The sequence below is a fragment of the Rhea pennata genome, unplaced genomic scaffold (genome assembly GCF_028389875.1).
Source record: "Rhea pennata isolate bPtePen1 unplaced genomic scaffold, bPtePen1.pri scaffold_33, whole genome shotgun sequence".
In the NCBI taxonomy this organism is placed as follows: Eukaryota; Metazoa; Chordata; class Aves; order Rheiformes; family Rheidae; genus Rhea; species Rhea pennata.
This window is the reverse complement of record NW_026907680.1, coordinates 1,091,671-1,107,865: the sequence shown is the minus strand read 5'-3', so window position 1 is coordinate 1,107,865 and position 16,195 is coordinate 1,091,671. Positions and strand designations below refer to the sequence as shown.

Below are 16,195 nucleotides of genomic sequence, written 5' to 3'. Positions count from 1 at the left end.
TTGTTTTGTTTTAAATCTATTTTAAAAATACCTACTGAAACCAGCAAGTCAAAAATTTTTCTCTTTCCCTTATATCTGCGGTGGAGACACCTGAAGCATCCAGAGAGGTCACAAAATCCAATTATTCCAATGAGCAGGGATAAAAGACAATGTCCTTTCAGATCGCATGTAATTAAATTAACCAAAAATCAGTGTAAGCGCTAACTTGGCGCCTGTTATGCCCGTCTGGAATCTCTTGGATCTTGTGAATCCGGCAGTTGGCCGCGTTGCAGTAACTGTCTTTTCAAGGGACTGCTCGCCAGCGAGCGGCTGGGTACAACTGCGGGAGACACGTCCCAGCTGCGCTGCTGCATTCCACCCTCAAACGCGGCAAGCGCGGGTTCATTGCTGAGCCCTGCGGGCAGTTAAGCTCTTTAGAGTGCTTGAAGAGTAAATGCAACAGAAATAGCAAGGGGGGTTTAAATACGATTTGTTAAGGTGAGGAGCCAAATAGAAAAGACCTGCCTGGAGTTCCTGTTTAGATACATTTCATCAGTAAAAAACAATACAACGTTTTACAGAGTATCCTCCCCAAAACTGTACAGAAATTACAAACATTTCCCCTCTGTCCATAAAGCAGAGTTTAAATTATCCCATTTCATAGTCCATATTCAAGGCAACAAGTGAAACGATGCTGCTCAGTTCGTCTTGTCGGAGAAGCAGGATCGTTCTTCTGAGCTGCAGTCCTGCTAGAGATGTTACTCTCCAAACACCCCTAGAACGTTGACTCCTGATGCACCAAAATTCACTCGCCTGCAAAAACAGCATTATAACGATAAGACACAAGTAAGTTAAAGCTCCTATTTAAAACAAATCTTCATTACAAGAAAAACTGCCAATCCCGCACATCAGCATTTTAACATTTATGTAGGTATCGTGTTTCACCTCGAATTAAAGACAGCTCTTTCAGAACAAAAAAGTCCGGACATTGCTTTTATGTCAGTGCAGCTTTCACTGTGCACTCGAAACTCCTCTTGTTATGCCAAAAACAAGAGATTACAGCACTATGGCAGTGTCTGTCTCCTGTTTATAAATAGCACAGTACTTCTAGCAAGAAGGTAGCAACCTGGTTGTCTGGCCAAGGCCACTGTTCCGCAGCATGGACTCCACAGGATTTTTCAGCCAGCACAAGACCAAAGAAAAGCACAAAACATTTCCTGCACGCTCATGCACACAAAACTGACATGATTTTGTAAAAAGGCTGCCATTACTTAAAATGAGAAGAGCATTTTAATTCCATCAGTATCGTCCTATGATAGCAACTTCAGTTACGGTATTTCAAAACAGAAAGCTCCTGCTCAGATCTCGTGCGCAGCGCAATGATACGGAACGTTTGACACTTACCCAAGCATCCCAGATTCTTTTGTCTTTATGATGTACAGAAACATAAGCAATGTATGGAACATGTTGTTTCTGCCCTGAATACCACGGGAAGAGAAAAAAACTTGGAAATGAAATCACATGCAAACAACCACACTAATATCTTAGAATGTCTTATTTAAAACAACTGTCATCCCCTGTCCTGATCTTAGGTGGAGCAGCACAATTTTTCCTTCAAAATGTTTTGCAAGATACATATACTGCAGTGTGCACCCTGTCGGCCTGTTATATCATCAGAGATGAGAAAAAACTATAACAGAGACCTCGCGAAATGGTATTACAGCTTAGACTGCTGGGGTTTTGCCTCAATTCTTATCTTTCAATTAGGCAAACACCAGAAAAAGACCAAGCTTGTTTTCTAGATGGATTATCACCCTCAAATATTTTTAAATGCTTTTTAAAAGAGCTTTTCTGAAATCAGAAAATCAAGTCACAATCGGGGCTCAATCATAAAATCAAGATGTACAGGAAAAGTCTAGTATTTTGATATTGAGATTAGATGTTTCCCTCCAAAAGCTCGTACAGACAAGCATCAGTCTCGTTGGCACTGAGGAATAGCAACACACCTCAGAGCTTACATAAATTAGGATTTTAGAATAAATCATCAGAAAATAAACAACAAGAGGAAGCTGCTGCCTGGGCACTGATGTACCTAAGTTAGGCACTGAAGCTATCATTCAGCAGCAGACTAAATACCACACGATGGCCAAAGATCGTGGTAACATTTGCTTTCTGCACTGAGCCAGCCTACATATTCAATGGATGTGGCTAGTTCCAAAGGAAAAGGAAGAATGAAAAAGAAACAGATCAGGTCTGCTCAAGGTTTCCTGACAGCAGAAAAAACTAACGCGATCATACCTCGGGCAGATTGTAGACCTGGCGGTGGTAGATCAGCTCATAGTGGGGTGGATTGATGTTGCTTTGGTAGATGCAAAATACATTTTCATTTGTAATGTCTGTGAATTAAAGTTTTAAAATAAGATAGGGATTTTAAGAGCGCTGATGGGATCCAAGCAGGAAACAGCAGCTAAACAAGCAGTCCAAGAATGCCAATACCTGGTTTATCTGGTGTTTGAACAAAGTGTTGGGCAGTGAAGGTTTTGCCATCGGGGTATTTGGGGCTAGGGGGCAGTCTGGCATCGAGGTAAGTGCAGAATATGTGCATAAGGATCTGTGCAAACAAAAACAAATCTCATTTTAGTATCATTAAGAAGACTGACAGGACAGCAGCTTTCTTTCCATAATCTCAGACATTAGTTAGGGTATTTGAGAGTCTGTTGCTGCATCATGGACTTAATTAATCCCACCATGTTTAGAAGCCCAAGGTAGCTTAACACTTAGAGCACTGAATTCAATGGTCCAGGGCACGCCACAGATGTCAAGACAAGTTTATTCTTCCTGTAAATGAAACCCTTTCAGTCACAACACGTTAAAAAGGTGCTGCATGTGAACTGAACTCCTGACATACAAGTAACTATCTTCACATCTCACAGAATTTGCAAAGTCACAGATCTGAATAGCATGTATAGGACAAACTACAAGATACCTGATTTCATGATGGTTTCTACGCTAGCTGCAAAGATTTGGCTTAGAGAGGCCGATCCGATCTAATGACAACTTTTCCAAACACTACACTTACCCAGCAAGTTGCTCCTCTCTTGTCAAAAAATGGCAAAACAAAATCAATGGACAAACTTGGACTGCTCATGAATCTTACCAGCTCTCAACATTTTGGAAGAAAGTCCTAGAACAAGTATCTTCTTAGCTAACAGCGAGAAAATCGCAGTACTGCATGTTGTGTTTTAACTCTTACAGTAGACTTCTCAACATTCTTTGGGTGCAGCGTGACCAAATTACTCTGTAGTATGATACCTCCTGTGTTCAACATAGGATTTGCTTGGCAGACAGAAGAATTTCTATGGGCTAAATGCCCAAAGCCTCAAGAGGTCTAGCGGAAATTATTGCTTTAAGTTGCACGCAATGAGACTAACATTACCGTTAAAAACTCTTCATTTGGCACTTATTGTCTTAAGTTAATGCCAAAGCTTCGAGACAAGTGTTCAATATTAATTTCATCTGTTATATCAGAACTTCTTTCCCAGAATCTTTACAAGTTTAGTACATTGTGCAGTACTATCTCTCTTAGCTGGTTTCATTAAAAGACAATGAATTCAGGGTGTGATGGTCTGTGTTACGGTCTTTAATACTTTCAAACTGCTCAGCTTGCTGTCTACCAAGATAGCTAGAGCTGCTTCCCAGCTTGTCAGTCCCAAATATTTAGTCATCTTCACAACTAGAAAATCAAATCTTATTTCAAGACAGATTTTGCTCAACTTTAGCTTCCAGCAATTCAATCTTGTTGCATCTTTGTCAGCAAGGTTGTAAAACTTGCATATGAATCTTCTTTCTGCTTCTCCCCAGTAACTGAACATCTATAGAGGGAATCAAATCACCTGAACTCTCCTTTCAAATACAGAGTTCAACTGAAGAGTCACACATGAAGCTTGTTCTCCACTCCCTGGATTATCTTGTGGCCTTTCTTTTAACTATTTCAGTTGAATTTTCAAGTCACTGTATTCACTGAAGTGCTTTCTCCTGACCTTTTGCATTAATTGGCTAAGCATGACTACAAGTCTGTTCTCAAGTAAGATAATGTAATGCCTGTGGATTTCTCAAGAAATTACTGAATTAAATAAACATGAAGACACGCCACTTAATCCGTTTGTTCTTCTAACCATTACAGCAAAGGAAAATTTTAAGGTTCATCTTGCATGAGAAATTATGAGGTTTTGTTAAAGCAGACTTTTTTCTTTTCTTTTTTTTTTTCTTTTTGTTTTTTTTTTAATAAGGTAGAATATTGCTCTAACAAATCCGCAACCTTCTGTCAGGTTGCTCCCAAAACAGTTACCTGACTGACATCTCAGATGAGTCTAAATAAGAGGCCGGCTTAAGACTAAGACATGAAATCGCATTTTTGTGATCTGCACAATGTCCAATCCCATTGGCATTATTCCTTGCATAATTTCACTGACTACAATGGGATTATCAGGATAGGGAGGCAAACAGGATTTTGACCATGTTCCTCAAAAGACTTAATTGCTACCACACACAAAAATCTACCCTGAAAGACACACTTTAGGAAGTTATATTAAGCCTTCTTTGAAAACTTACAGCACAGTCAGTGGGCAAGTCAGCATCCCACTTACGGCCCTTGAAATCTCCTCCTCTGTTCCATCGGAATGAGCTCATGTATCCTCCCTGAGAAAGCTCTGAAAAAACAAAATTTATTCAGCTACTGGAGGTTGAAGGTGCAAGAAGGACATATTTGACACTAGCTTCAAGAACACTGCATGTATTTTCAGTGCACAAAATAGGAAAAATTAAACTAAGGAATATATAAAGTTAGGGGAGTGGAGTTTACAAGGTATTTTTTATTGGTAATTAATGAAGGAATTAAATAGGACACTTCACACCCCAAACTGAGAGAAGAAATAAAAACTTCCATGCCAAGTCCCACATCATTACATTGGTCTGAAAAGAGGAAGTTGCAAAAACTACCTCTGCTACTTGAAAAGCAGCTCTTCTCCCTGCTGTGACTGTAGTTCAAACCTCTTAATTGACGGGGTATCTGACACCGCCGACGCTTGACCCAGCTAACGGAAACGTTTTAAAGTCAGTATGGTTGACCACATACCTTTGACCCTTTCAACCAAATACTCTTGGTTCGCTGCAATATCCAAATACTGCATTATAGCGTACAGAGTTGGCATGACTGGAGCTTTAACAAGCGCTGCTTGTTTCAGATTGCTGACGCTGGCTTCTGCATGCGACAAGAGCCAGCATGACATCTGCATCCACGACAGAAATTTGAACATTCTCCCTTACAAGACGTTAACAAATGCAATGTTACAAGGAGGAACTGGCTTTTTTGTCTCACTATTTACTAAGGTAACTTACTAAGATAATTTACTAAGATTTATACAAAGTTAACAGCTTATCCAATACTCCAAATGTTTGTTTCCAATCCCAGTGAAGTACTAGCTGTCTCCCTTAAACCACACAACATAAACGTTATGCAGCACTGTGCGGTCGCAAAAGACGACAGTTCCTTATCTGAAGGGCTTGCATTCCAAAAGAAAACAGAAACCTATAGTGTGAAAAAGGGAAGAAGTAACATCCATTTTACAGAGCAGTAGGAGGGCAGCAAGGTGGAGATGAGGTCAGTAAGTGATCAGTTTTTCACAGGCACCACAACAGATGCAGATCTTGAGGACAGACTACAAACAGGCCAAAAAAAAGTAGGCTTTGTTTAAATGAAGCCTATCAAATCCTGCACTTGATTGAGGGGGATATGCATGTGATAGGGCAACAGAAGGAGTTCCTTCAGAGTTGCACTATGAAATTTTAGCTAGAATTCTAGCTCATCAAAATGCTTAAAAAGGACGGGGGGGGACCCCAAAACAGCAAAAATCAACTGCCCCAACCAAAAGATCTTTTCTTCTAATGCCCATAGCTCTCCAAAATCCACCTGAGATTATCCTCCCCAACCCCACTTAGTGCTACACCTAGTACTTAAATAATCTTTAATGTATCTTAATCTTAAAATGATCTTAGATCTTAAATGCAAACGATTAATAGCCTATCTCTGATAACAGAACTATTCTAAGTTAAAATAAATAAATAAATAAACTTTAATGTATCTTAACCTTAAAATGATCTTAGATCTTAAATGCAAACGATTAATCGCCTGTGATAACAGAATTAATTTAAGTTAAAATAAATAAATAAATAAATACTTCCTAGGTCTATAGATTTATTATTATCACAGTCATAAGATGACTTCTCAGTTCTTAAACAATATTTGGATACAATGTATCACATCTAAGTTTTCATAAAACTTTTTGTGGCCTGTTTGCTTTCAGACAAGATAGCAGGTAACAATTTAAGGAAGTAACAGCAATAGGTTTTTCAGGAAGTAGCTGATTTTAAGGAAGTTTGGAAAGACACATACTAACGTAGACAGAGAGGGCTGACAGGCAACCATCCTTGCAACGTGTGATAGTTTTCTGACAGTTTAAGATACAAGGATGTTAATCTGAGCCTTTAACTCTCCAGGAATGAATTCAGAGGAAACAAGAGGCTTAAGAATTTTATGCTATTGCAGCATCAGCATGCCTTTATCAGTATTTCCAGAAATCCTATGAAGAATCCTTCCAGTTTAGTAAAATGCATTACATGAAGCAAAGATCACACCAATACAAACAGGAAACGGAACTGTAATTCTTAGCAGACTTGTTTTCTATACTACCTATGCAGTGCCCTGCTATGGGGTGGCCTGCTACCAACCACCACAGCGAACCCCCCAGTTACTCTATCATCATACCTCCAACCTGCATTTCTGGGTACCCCGTTCTTCTCAGCTGACTGCTCACAGACTCAATCTCTTGTACAAGTGGCACTAAAATAGTCTCATTAATCCACTAGGAAAGAGAAATGCAAAAATTAAAAAGCTTAGAAGCAACAAGAATGTGACAAAAATGTTAGTTTACTCTCTAGTCAGCATCACTGTTACAATCACAAAGGAGTTTAACAACAGGAACTTTGAAGTCAACCAAGGAGGAAAAGTAATTAAGAGCATCAATTTAGATAGGGGTGATTGGCTCTAGAAAGACCCTCTAAAATGCCAAAAATTCACTATAGAGGACTTGGGAAAACAAATCTCCAGAAAGCAGTGATACTGATAAAGCTTTCCTGAACAATGAGAAAAGGGGTATTCTGAGGCACTGCACGTCACTCATAGTGGTAATTTAAACTTTCATGGGTCCACTCCCTCTCAAAACCCTTTCAGGAAATGAAGGGCCTGATAAACACAATATGTGACACTTGTATGTGACACGATTTGGGAACTGAAGCCAAGCTGCCTGTAGGTTTATGAACAGATGCTTAGGAATCTGGTACAGAACAGTCATAACCCCACATCTCATAGAAATCTTTTACATTTCACTCGTCCCACTACTTAGAAGAACTACATACGTGATAGTTGCTGACTGAAGGGGTAATTCAAAGTTAGGCTTACAAATTATTTTGTCATAGTATGTGATTGTATTTCCTCTGCTAAAGCAATTGCCTAAGACCAAAATTTTCTTTTTGTTTTTTTATTACACTCCTCAAGGCTGTTGGAAAAAGTCAACGGGCTGGCATTTCCCATGCTTTATTTGAGTCCAGAAGGAGTTTGAAATACAGGAGAAAAAAAACAGAAAAAATTCAGAAAATTGGGTTGTAGAAAGAAAAAACAAGTCTTTTCACATCCACTGTGTGTTAAGATGCACGTGTCTTCATTCAAAGGTGGGTGAACTTTACAGCTGTAAAGTTTTCAGAACAGAAAACACCTAGGTCAGCAAGTGCAAAAGTTCAGGTTGAAAATGTGTCCTAATACTTCTTTGTTACAAGCATGCTGTTCTAGTCTCCATGTCCAAGCCCACCCTAATCCTCAAATAGACTCAAATATGTAATTCTTTTCACTTCCTTAGGTATACATGGAGCACTGAGGTACTTTTTCATTCTGCTGTACCTATTCTAACAGCAAGAACAGGCAGTTCATAGGGACCGGACTTACACTTCTGAACCTAGCGGTCCAGGAATCCAGGTAATCAAGCTGTCGTCGATTCACAATCACCCTTGCCCAAACCTATGGAAAGAACATTATTACCTACATACAGCAACCTAACAGAATACTAAAGAGTTTTTAGGGCCTACGACGTTTTCTGACCGCAGCCACACCACATAATTCAAATTGCATTTGTTCCAGAACTCTCATCTAATGTCTGTATCATGTGAATTCTACAGCAGCTTACCATACTACTCTCCTACTCTCTTTTCACAGTACACTAAATCTCCCGTGAGTCCAAACGCACAGTTTTGCGTTCCCTGCTCTGTTAGGATAAAATTGGTCCAAGTTGCAGGGTAGACTAAGTTAATGTACGACATAAAGAAAACAGATCAAATTTAATTAAAAGCTACGTTAATGACATTCTTTTGAATCAGACTTATTCCAGACACAAGTGTAAAGGAGAACAATTTTACACACCTTCAACTATTTCACTACATTAGGTACAGGTCAGTTTCCAGTCATTTTTTATGTCACAAGTTTATTTTATCCAGAGTACAAAATGGTAAAAAAAAGTTCCGCAACCACCATTCTTGAGTTGAACTCGAAGTCTGTCTGTTCTCAGACACACAGTAATATTAAACAACTTCAGATAAAATAATTCTGAAGAGTTGGCCAAACCAACAGAAGTTTCCAGCTTTCCACCGTGGCCTACACGGTGAGTATTAGTTAATTACAAAGACCACAAAGCATGAAACCTGAAATTCTCTCAGGAGTCACTTTTCCACCTAAACACAGGTACCTTGTTCACCAAGGAAGAAATCATTTTACAATTTTACAATTGTAAAATTTTACAGTCCGGAATTTGAAATGTATACCCCTTGTGGCAAAAAGTCTTACAAGCTGTATGAAGATGGTTAAATGCTATAGGATTTCTCCCTTTCTAGCACCGTTGACGGAGTTCACATTTGGATGGAGCCACATATTTTAGAGCCCTGTTTTTCTCTCTTGGCTCCTTTGGTGCTGAGCTTACTTCTTCTGCAGTCAGTGGAGAGCTCAGACGAGCTTCGTCCTTGTGTGCTGATGGAGCTTGGGGCATGTAAGCCACCTGATACTGGTACTTTCTCAGCACCTGTGCTTGCTCTACTAAGGAACGGCTGTAGTTCCAAAAGGTTGGGCTGCTGGAAGGAGAGCTGGAACATGAACTTGCTGAAATGACATTGAACAGCCATAAAATTATCACCAAGTAATCACAGAAGCAACACTGCAGGCAATAGGTCACTATATTAAGGCTTTGACAGGAGAGATGTGCTCATGAATTATCATAAATACATACACCAAAATCTGTCTGCATAAACACTGATTTCATCTTTATATTAATAAGGCACTGTCCCTATCCCAGACAAAAACTGCCTGCAGGTAATTCACCACCTTTAGCTCAACTGCCTTCTCCACAAAATATCCCTCTCATCGAGGTGATAAAGCCCTTCAACTCATTGTAGTCCACTATACACAACAAATGCTACAGAGATTATTAGTATATCTATAATATAGACTAGTACTTCAGCAGCTCTCTTTCTGTGCAGGAATCTTTTCCAACTTTTCTCATCCACTCCTCATCAATAAAACCAACATCCCCTCCTTGCCAAGCTTTTCAGGCTACATGAAGTTATTTACGTACCCAATTGAAGTCTACGCTGTTTCTCTTCTTCGCTTCGAAGGTACTTTTGCAGTGACTTGCGGTCTGTGATTTCATCATCTTGACTCATACGGGAATTATACCGCATTGGTGAAAAGTGGCAACGAGACCTTAGCCCGGTGCTTTCCACTGGCCCAACACTTGAGGCATATGGTGAACCAGTAGGAGAAGAGCTGAAGCTGGAAAGCTTTGGGAAACAAAAGCAAACAGTTGTGTCACATGAGGAAAGTGAGAGTTCCATTTTGACTTTATAAACTAAATGAATAGATCGACTCAACATAAGAATTGATTACTCTGCTGATTGCTGCTATAAAATATGCTCTCGTTTGGGGGAAGGTTTTTGCTATTTTGTAGTTACATTCTAGTTTCTTATTTTTGCTGTGCTCTGAAACAAGCTAGCTACTCTAAAACAAATAAATTAACACCAGGGAAAGAGGATGAATACTGACAAGACAAATTTCATCTGCTTTGCAAACAAAGCGAACACACACACAGGACCCTCCACTGCCGGCCGCACACCTCCAATGGCTTACAGCACAACACAAGGACACGATAAGCAAAGCCAAACCGTTCCCCTTGAAGCCACCTTGGTCATTACCTTACTGTAGCTGCTGCTTGGTGAATAGGTTAAAGCACTGCTATAAGAAGCGCTGTTGCTTGACAGAGCCTGCCGCTGAGGGCTGTACCCTGAGATACAACCAGAAGTAAACTTTGGACTGGCCCTGAAGGGCCGGGATGGGCTGTAACTCAGCACAGTTTGACCCTGGACTCTAGGAGAAGGCGTAGAAGAAGGGACTTTCTTCGCTGCCAGCTCATGTGCTGGAATTATTTGTACCGCTGCAATAAGCAAAAAAAACCACAATCAGCACTGTACATGCAGCAGCCCAGAACTCTCCTCCTCACTTTAAATACACAGCAAAACACACATACACAACTCTCTTCCCTTAAGGAAATTCTAGGACACTAAAAAGACTATTCTAGTCTGACCCCTACAGGATTCAGCAGTCAACCCCAAAGACATAAAAATCAGAAAACTGGGACACGTGATCATAATTCAATACAAATTTTACAATTTAAAATTTCAGTTAAATTCTACCAAGCACCTTTGCATAGCCCGAGGCAATTATTTAACTTATTTGGTCAGCTACTCTACCTGCCTGCTTCATGTGTCTTTAGCACATCTAATGTCTCATTTACCTGTGCAAACCCAGATATTACACTCCTCAGCTGCGGTGATATAACCCTACTCCCGTATCTGCCGCTCTTTCTCTGGAGGCAGCCTAGTAGTATGTAACACATTGTACTAGCACCTTGCTTTTGCTGTATTTTCAAACTCTGCCAAGTTTTTCTATATTTGACAACATCACTTAGACGTTCAGAACTTTTCAGAGCAACTGCTCTCTAGCCTGTCATTTTCAGACTGCACACTAAGGTCTCTTTTCTCTTTCTAATTTGGCGCTCTCCAGTCAGTATGATGATAGTAGGATACCAAATTTAAATACAAACCTATACACTCTGCCTTGTTCTCAATCCCATTTATAGGTTACAAATTCCTTGTCCAGCTTCATAAAGTTTAAGTCTCTCTCACTGCCCTTTAACAGCCCACTCTCCTTTTCTCCTTTTGTATTGGTTGTTTCCTCTCCACTTCTCCCCTTAATTGCTCATCAATTTATCACTTTTATTTTGAATTTTTATAGGCTGCAGTTAGTTCATCTTACTGCTCTTGTCAGATGAGGTAACTGAGAACTCACTTCACTAAAGATTCATGGGCTTGAGAAAGATATCATCTTTAAAAAAAGTATTTATAATTTATAACACCTACCTGCATTCTGCATCCCTAGAAGGATCTGCTGTCTACGAGTCATGACCAAGGTAGTTGGTGCCATTGTGTACTTGAAGTACATCCAAAAATCAAATAAGGCATTCAGACTGAACAGGGATACAAGCGCAAGCTCTAGAACAAACACAAAGGTTTTTATCATGCTAGGCACCATAAACAGGAGTGACAGTAAATGATCTGAGAAAACAAGTTTATACACAAATCAAGAATAGTTTATTGTTAGGGCTACCAATAACTGCCAGTCTGAGCACGGACGTAAGACAACTTCTCCTTTTCATGCAAGAACCATTAGAGATAAATTTCCTTTCTATATTGAAATTCATTTCTGTTGCTACAATATGTATTTGTAAAAGCGAAAGGTATTTTCCAGACAGGATACAAAGCACTGCAATGAAGTTTCATGCTATTTATCAAGTGTCTTCTGCCAAACCTTCTGTCACTCGTTACCTGACATTGCTCTCACTCTTCTTCCTTTTCATCCGCTAATAGTATTAGATACAATTACTTTTGAGCCTACTCATTTGAAACCAAATTTGATTATTTGGAAATGTCCTGCAGCCCTACAATACAACACAGCGCTACTATTTCAACTATTCCCCAAAGCCTTATTGCACACATTAAACACATTTAAGGTAGGAAACCTGTTCTTCACACTCTTTCTTACTTGTCACTAAAATGATGAAATTCCAACAGCACCAAAAGGGATAAAGGAAAACAAAATGAAGCTTGGTTATTAAAAAACAACAACAACAACGAAAAACCCCAAACCTTAAAAATGCTTTCCCCAGCAAGAAGAATGAAGGCTGAAACCTTCCCTCCTCCCTAAAACTAATTCACATGCTGTGACAACTCACCAATATACCAGAGCGGCCAAAATGCGATGTTGTAATAGGAACTTATAAGTTTTCCAGTCCTAAAAAGAAAAGGAAGAAGCGATCAATTTAACAGTAACTGGGTCCTATGAAATATTTAAGCATATACAAAGTAGAATGCTTTACTTAGTTGAGTCAGATATAACAATCAACATACATGTCAGTATATATCATCCCCCCAACAGACATATTAAGGAGGCCCCAGGCCCAGACCACTTTCCGCTCTTCAGCCTCCCTCCTAATCTTCACAGTCCTGTCAAGGAGCGAAGCTGCAGAAATCTGTTCTGCCGCCATTGTCTGCAACAGGAAGCACACAAAGAAAGTTAAAGATTGAAAATTTATATACAGTTAGATTCTCACTCTGTACAAGACCTTTAAAAAAGTAAAAAAGCAAAAAGAAATTACATAAAAGGACTTCACATTGAGGTACCAAATCGTGTGTAGTGTTAAGAATGAGCTTCAGTGGTTTAAAAACAAAAAACAAAAAACAAAAACAAAAAACCCAAAACAATATTCCTCTTATAAACTGCATAAGCACTGTCACCTCTTCACAGTGAAACAGTTTCCATTTTCTCCACTGAGGTACAGAGGACAGAAAAGAGAGCCAGATTCCAACAGCGTTTTTGAGAAATAGCATTTTTCGGAATGCTGAAGCAACACTGCCTTCTCCAAGCAAGGAAAACAGACCAAGAAAACATCTTGCACAACCTGGCAGTTTTCCTACTGAAAACACCCACCTATCTCCTTCTGTCAGCTCAGGACAGCTCTGTACCCTCCCCACACCCTCCCCCCTTTACACCACAAAATGCCCTATGTAACAGAAATAACGCTTCCTACATATTCTACTCCTCTCATCACTCTAGCACACACCACGCCACACACACACACACACACACGCGGGCGCGCTTGTCACCCGCCGGCAGCCCGCCGCACTCCCAGGCCTCGCTGCCAGGCCCTGAGTCGGCAGCGACACCGCCGCTCCGCTCCGCTCCGCCCCCGAGGGCGCCGCGGCCCAGGCCCAGGCCCAGGCCCCGCCCGCCGCCCCCACCGCAGCCGCCTCCAACGATTGGTCGCGCGGACGTGACGTCACCGGAATCAGTTCTGCGGGGGGAGGCGGGGCGGGGGGGAACGCCGTTGCCGGGGAGATGCCGTTAACGGCGGGGGGGGGAGGGGGGCGGGGGAGACGACTCCGCTTTTGAAAAACAACGTTCGCCCGTGCACAGCCCGGCCGCTTTCCTACTGAAAACCCCCGCCCGTGTCCGTCTCCAGACCCTCCGCACACCCCCCCGCCTTTACGCCACAAAATGCCGCACACAACAGCAGTAACACTGGCCACTTTCCCTGCTCCTCCCATCAGCGCAGGAAACTGCCACGCCTCCCCCGGCCACAGGCTTCAAAACCTCTCAGCTACTTCGTCGCTGAACACAAACATACAAGAGTTACCTCAGAGAACACGCGGTTTGACTGAAATGACAGGATTTCACACGCACAGCCCTCTCCCACCTCCACCACCCTAGACCCTTCCCCACACCCCCCCCACTCTGGCACACACCACGACACGCACGGACACTTGTCACCTGCCAGCGGCCCGCCGCGCTCCCAGGCCTCGCTGACAGGCCCTGAGCGCGCACGCCCCGGCTCCCCCGCAGCCAAACCCCGCCGACCACAAGCAGACTCGGCCCCGCAACGAGCAGGCGCCCCGGGAGGGCGGCGACACCGCCGCTCCGCTCCGCTCCGCCCCCGAGGGCGCCCAGGCCCCGCCCCAGGCCCTGGCTCCGCCCCCGAGGGCGCCCCCACCGCAGCCGCCCTCACCGCAGCCGCCTCCAACGATTGGTCGCGCGGACCCGTGACGTCACTGGAGGCAGTTCCGCGGGGGCGGGGACGCCGTTGCCAGGGGGACGCCATTGCCAGGGGGACGCTCGCGCAGCCGCCCCGGACGCCCCGGCCAATGGCGCCCGCCCGACCCGGCCGCAAGCGGCGCCAGGTGCCATGGCGGCCCCAGCGCGGCGGCCGCGACGCCCCCCGCACCCTGCTGACCGCCTTGGCTGCCACCGGCCGTGCCCACACCCGGCCGTACCCTTCCCCTGCTCGGCTCCCACTACGGCCGCGTGCGGGCACACCCCGCGGCTGCCCCACGCCAGAGCCTGGCCAAACGTGTTGCTCCTGCCTGCAAACCTCACCACGAGGAGCAGGGAGGAATAAAAGCACCGCTGGCCGCTGAAAGGGAGCACAACGAGTTACAGCAGACCGCTCTGTGAGCGCGGGCCAGCGGACAACCTCAGCTGCTCCAAAACCCTTCCTGCCTTTGCCTCAGATCCCAAGCACCAACCTGAAAGTAAGAAAGCCTAAAAAAGGAGATTAACTACAAGCCTAGACTGCACAGTTATCGATAAACACAGTGTCTAACGCTTGGCCACTCTGTGCAGTGTGCTGTAGGTGACCCTGCTTGAGCAGGGGGGGTTGGACGAGATGATCTCCAGAGGCCCCTTCCAACCTCCACCCTTCGATGATTCTGTGATGGACGCTTTCTCTCGCAGCTCCTGCTGTGGGGGGAATGGAAAATGCCTGGAGGACAAAGAGGCTAGAAGCTGGTCTGAGGTGCGGATCCTTACCGAGGCTTGTCAGTCTGCAGAGAGAAGGGGACTCAATCCTCATGTAGTGCTGATGAAAGTCTCCCTGAGCAGGCTCTCAAGCAAAGCTCCTGCATTTGCAGATGCGCACGCACCAGATGGAACGATGAAGCCTGGTCCTCCAGAATCGCCATTGCTAGTGAGGGGCCGCAGGCTTTGCCCTGACTTGGGCTTGCTGGAGTGTCAAGGTGGAGCAGAGTGGCACTTGGAGGAGGCTCTCTTTCAGCAGCTTAAAGGCCTGCCAGCTTTCCTGAGCTCCTTTGCCCTTCTGAGCTGCCTCCCCTGGCGTCCCCCTAGCAGGTCTCTGCAGAAGGGGAAGCCTGCTCGCCTCAAGGCCAGCCTCTGGGCTCTGCTGCTCTCCTTCCTACCTGCCCTCCGGCTCTGCAACTCCACTAGTTCCCGGGTGCTACAGCCCAGGTGGCCATGGACTCTGCTGGCACCAAGCCTCCGGGGTGGCCGCTTCCCCTTCTGGCCCTGGGCACCCGCCTTCTTCCCCTCACGCCCGCAAAAGCCCAGCACTCAAGGGCACCCAAGACACACACAAGAGCTGGCAGTTCCCTCCCACCACGCAGCCAGCACTGGGCCCCAGCAAGGGGGGCCCAGGCTCAAGCACTTCCTCCCCTCAGAGGCGTACAGCAGCTTTTTCCTCCTCTCCCCACAGGCCGCCTGGCCCCAGGACATGCGTTGGCCATGGCACGGCCCTCTCCACGCCTCTCCCCGGCACCAACAAGACGCAGCACACCCCTAGGCCACAGCCACCACAGCTGCAGCCAAAGAGCTACAGCATGACCGCGGCAGAGAGCTGCCCTGGCAGCAGCCCCCAAGCCCTGAATCCTCAGCTCTGCTCTTCAGGCCTCTCCAAAGTTCCCATGCTGCAAACGCACGAGCTCACTGCACACCCAGCCAAGAGCCACCCGACTTGGGGCAGTTGGTTTAATTCAGCTTCAGAGAACTTCCTGGGTGCTCGCGTGGCTCACAAGTAGTGCTGGTGCTGCTGCTGCTGCTCCTGCTGCTACTTGGCTGTGTCTCTGCACACAGCTCTTCTAACCCCTGGGAAGAAGGTAGAAATGAACAGGCTGTGTTCTGCCCCACTAGAAAGGCTGAGAAAGTCTGCAGAGTAGTGCAGGC

General features: G+C 44.2%; 1 protein-coding gene across 1 annotated transcript; it reads right to left on the bottom strand.

The window, feature by feature from the left end:
* Positions 1-737: 737 nt before the first annotated feature.
* On the bottom strand, positions 738-13,791 carry LOC134154676 (transmembrane protein 209-like). The gene is made up of 15 exons (XM_062601356.1): positions 13,734-13,791; positions 12,595-12,721; positions 12,420-12,478; positions 11,548-11,679; positions 10,324-10,562; positions 9,704-9,912; positions 9,060-9,231; positions 8,036-8,107; positions 6,803-6,899; positions 5,114-5,239; positions 4,591-4,688; positions 2,476-2,590; positions 2,278-2,375; positions 1,384-1,457; positions 738-792 (listed from the first exon to the last, which is right to left on the bottom strand). Exons 1-15 carry the CDS (start codon positions 13,789-13,791, stop codon positions 738-740), a joined length of 1,731 nt encoding a protein of 576 aa, XP_062457340.1.
* Positions 13,792-16,195: the final 2,404 nt, after the last annotated feature.

What these genes read in the sequence shown, in the direction of transcription:
- LOC134154676 (XM_062601356.1), bottom strand. Translation starts at nt 13,791, where the DNA reads ATGGGAGGAGCAGGGAAAGTGGCCAGTGTTACTGCTGTTGTGTGCGGC. An exon ending in TCTAGGGATGCAGAATGCAG is followed by an intron (nt 10,563 to 11,547) that starts GTAGGTGTTATA and finishes TGCTTATTGCAG; the next exon opens with CGGTACAAATAATTCCAGCA. An exon ending in AGGTCTACAATCTGCCCGAG is followed by an intron (nt 1,458 to 2,277) that starts GTATGATCGCGT and finishes CGTGGTATTCAG; the next exon opens with GGCAGAAACAACATGTTCCA.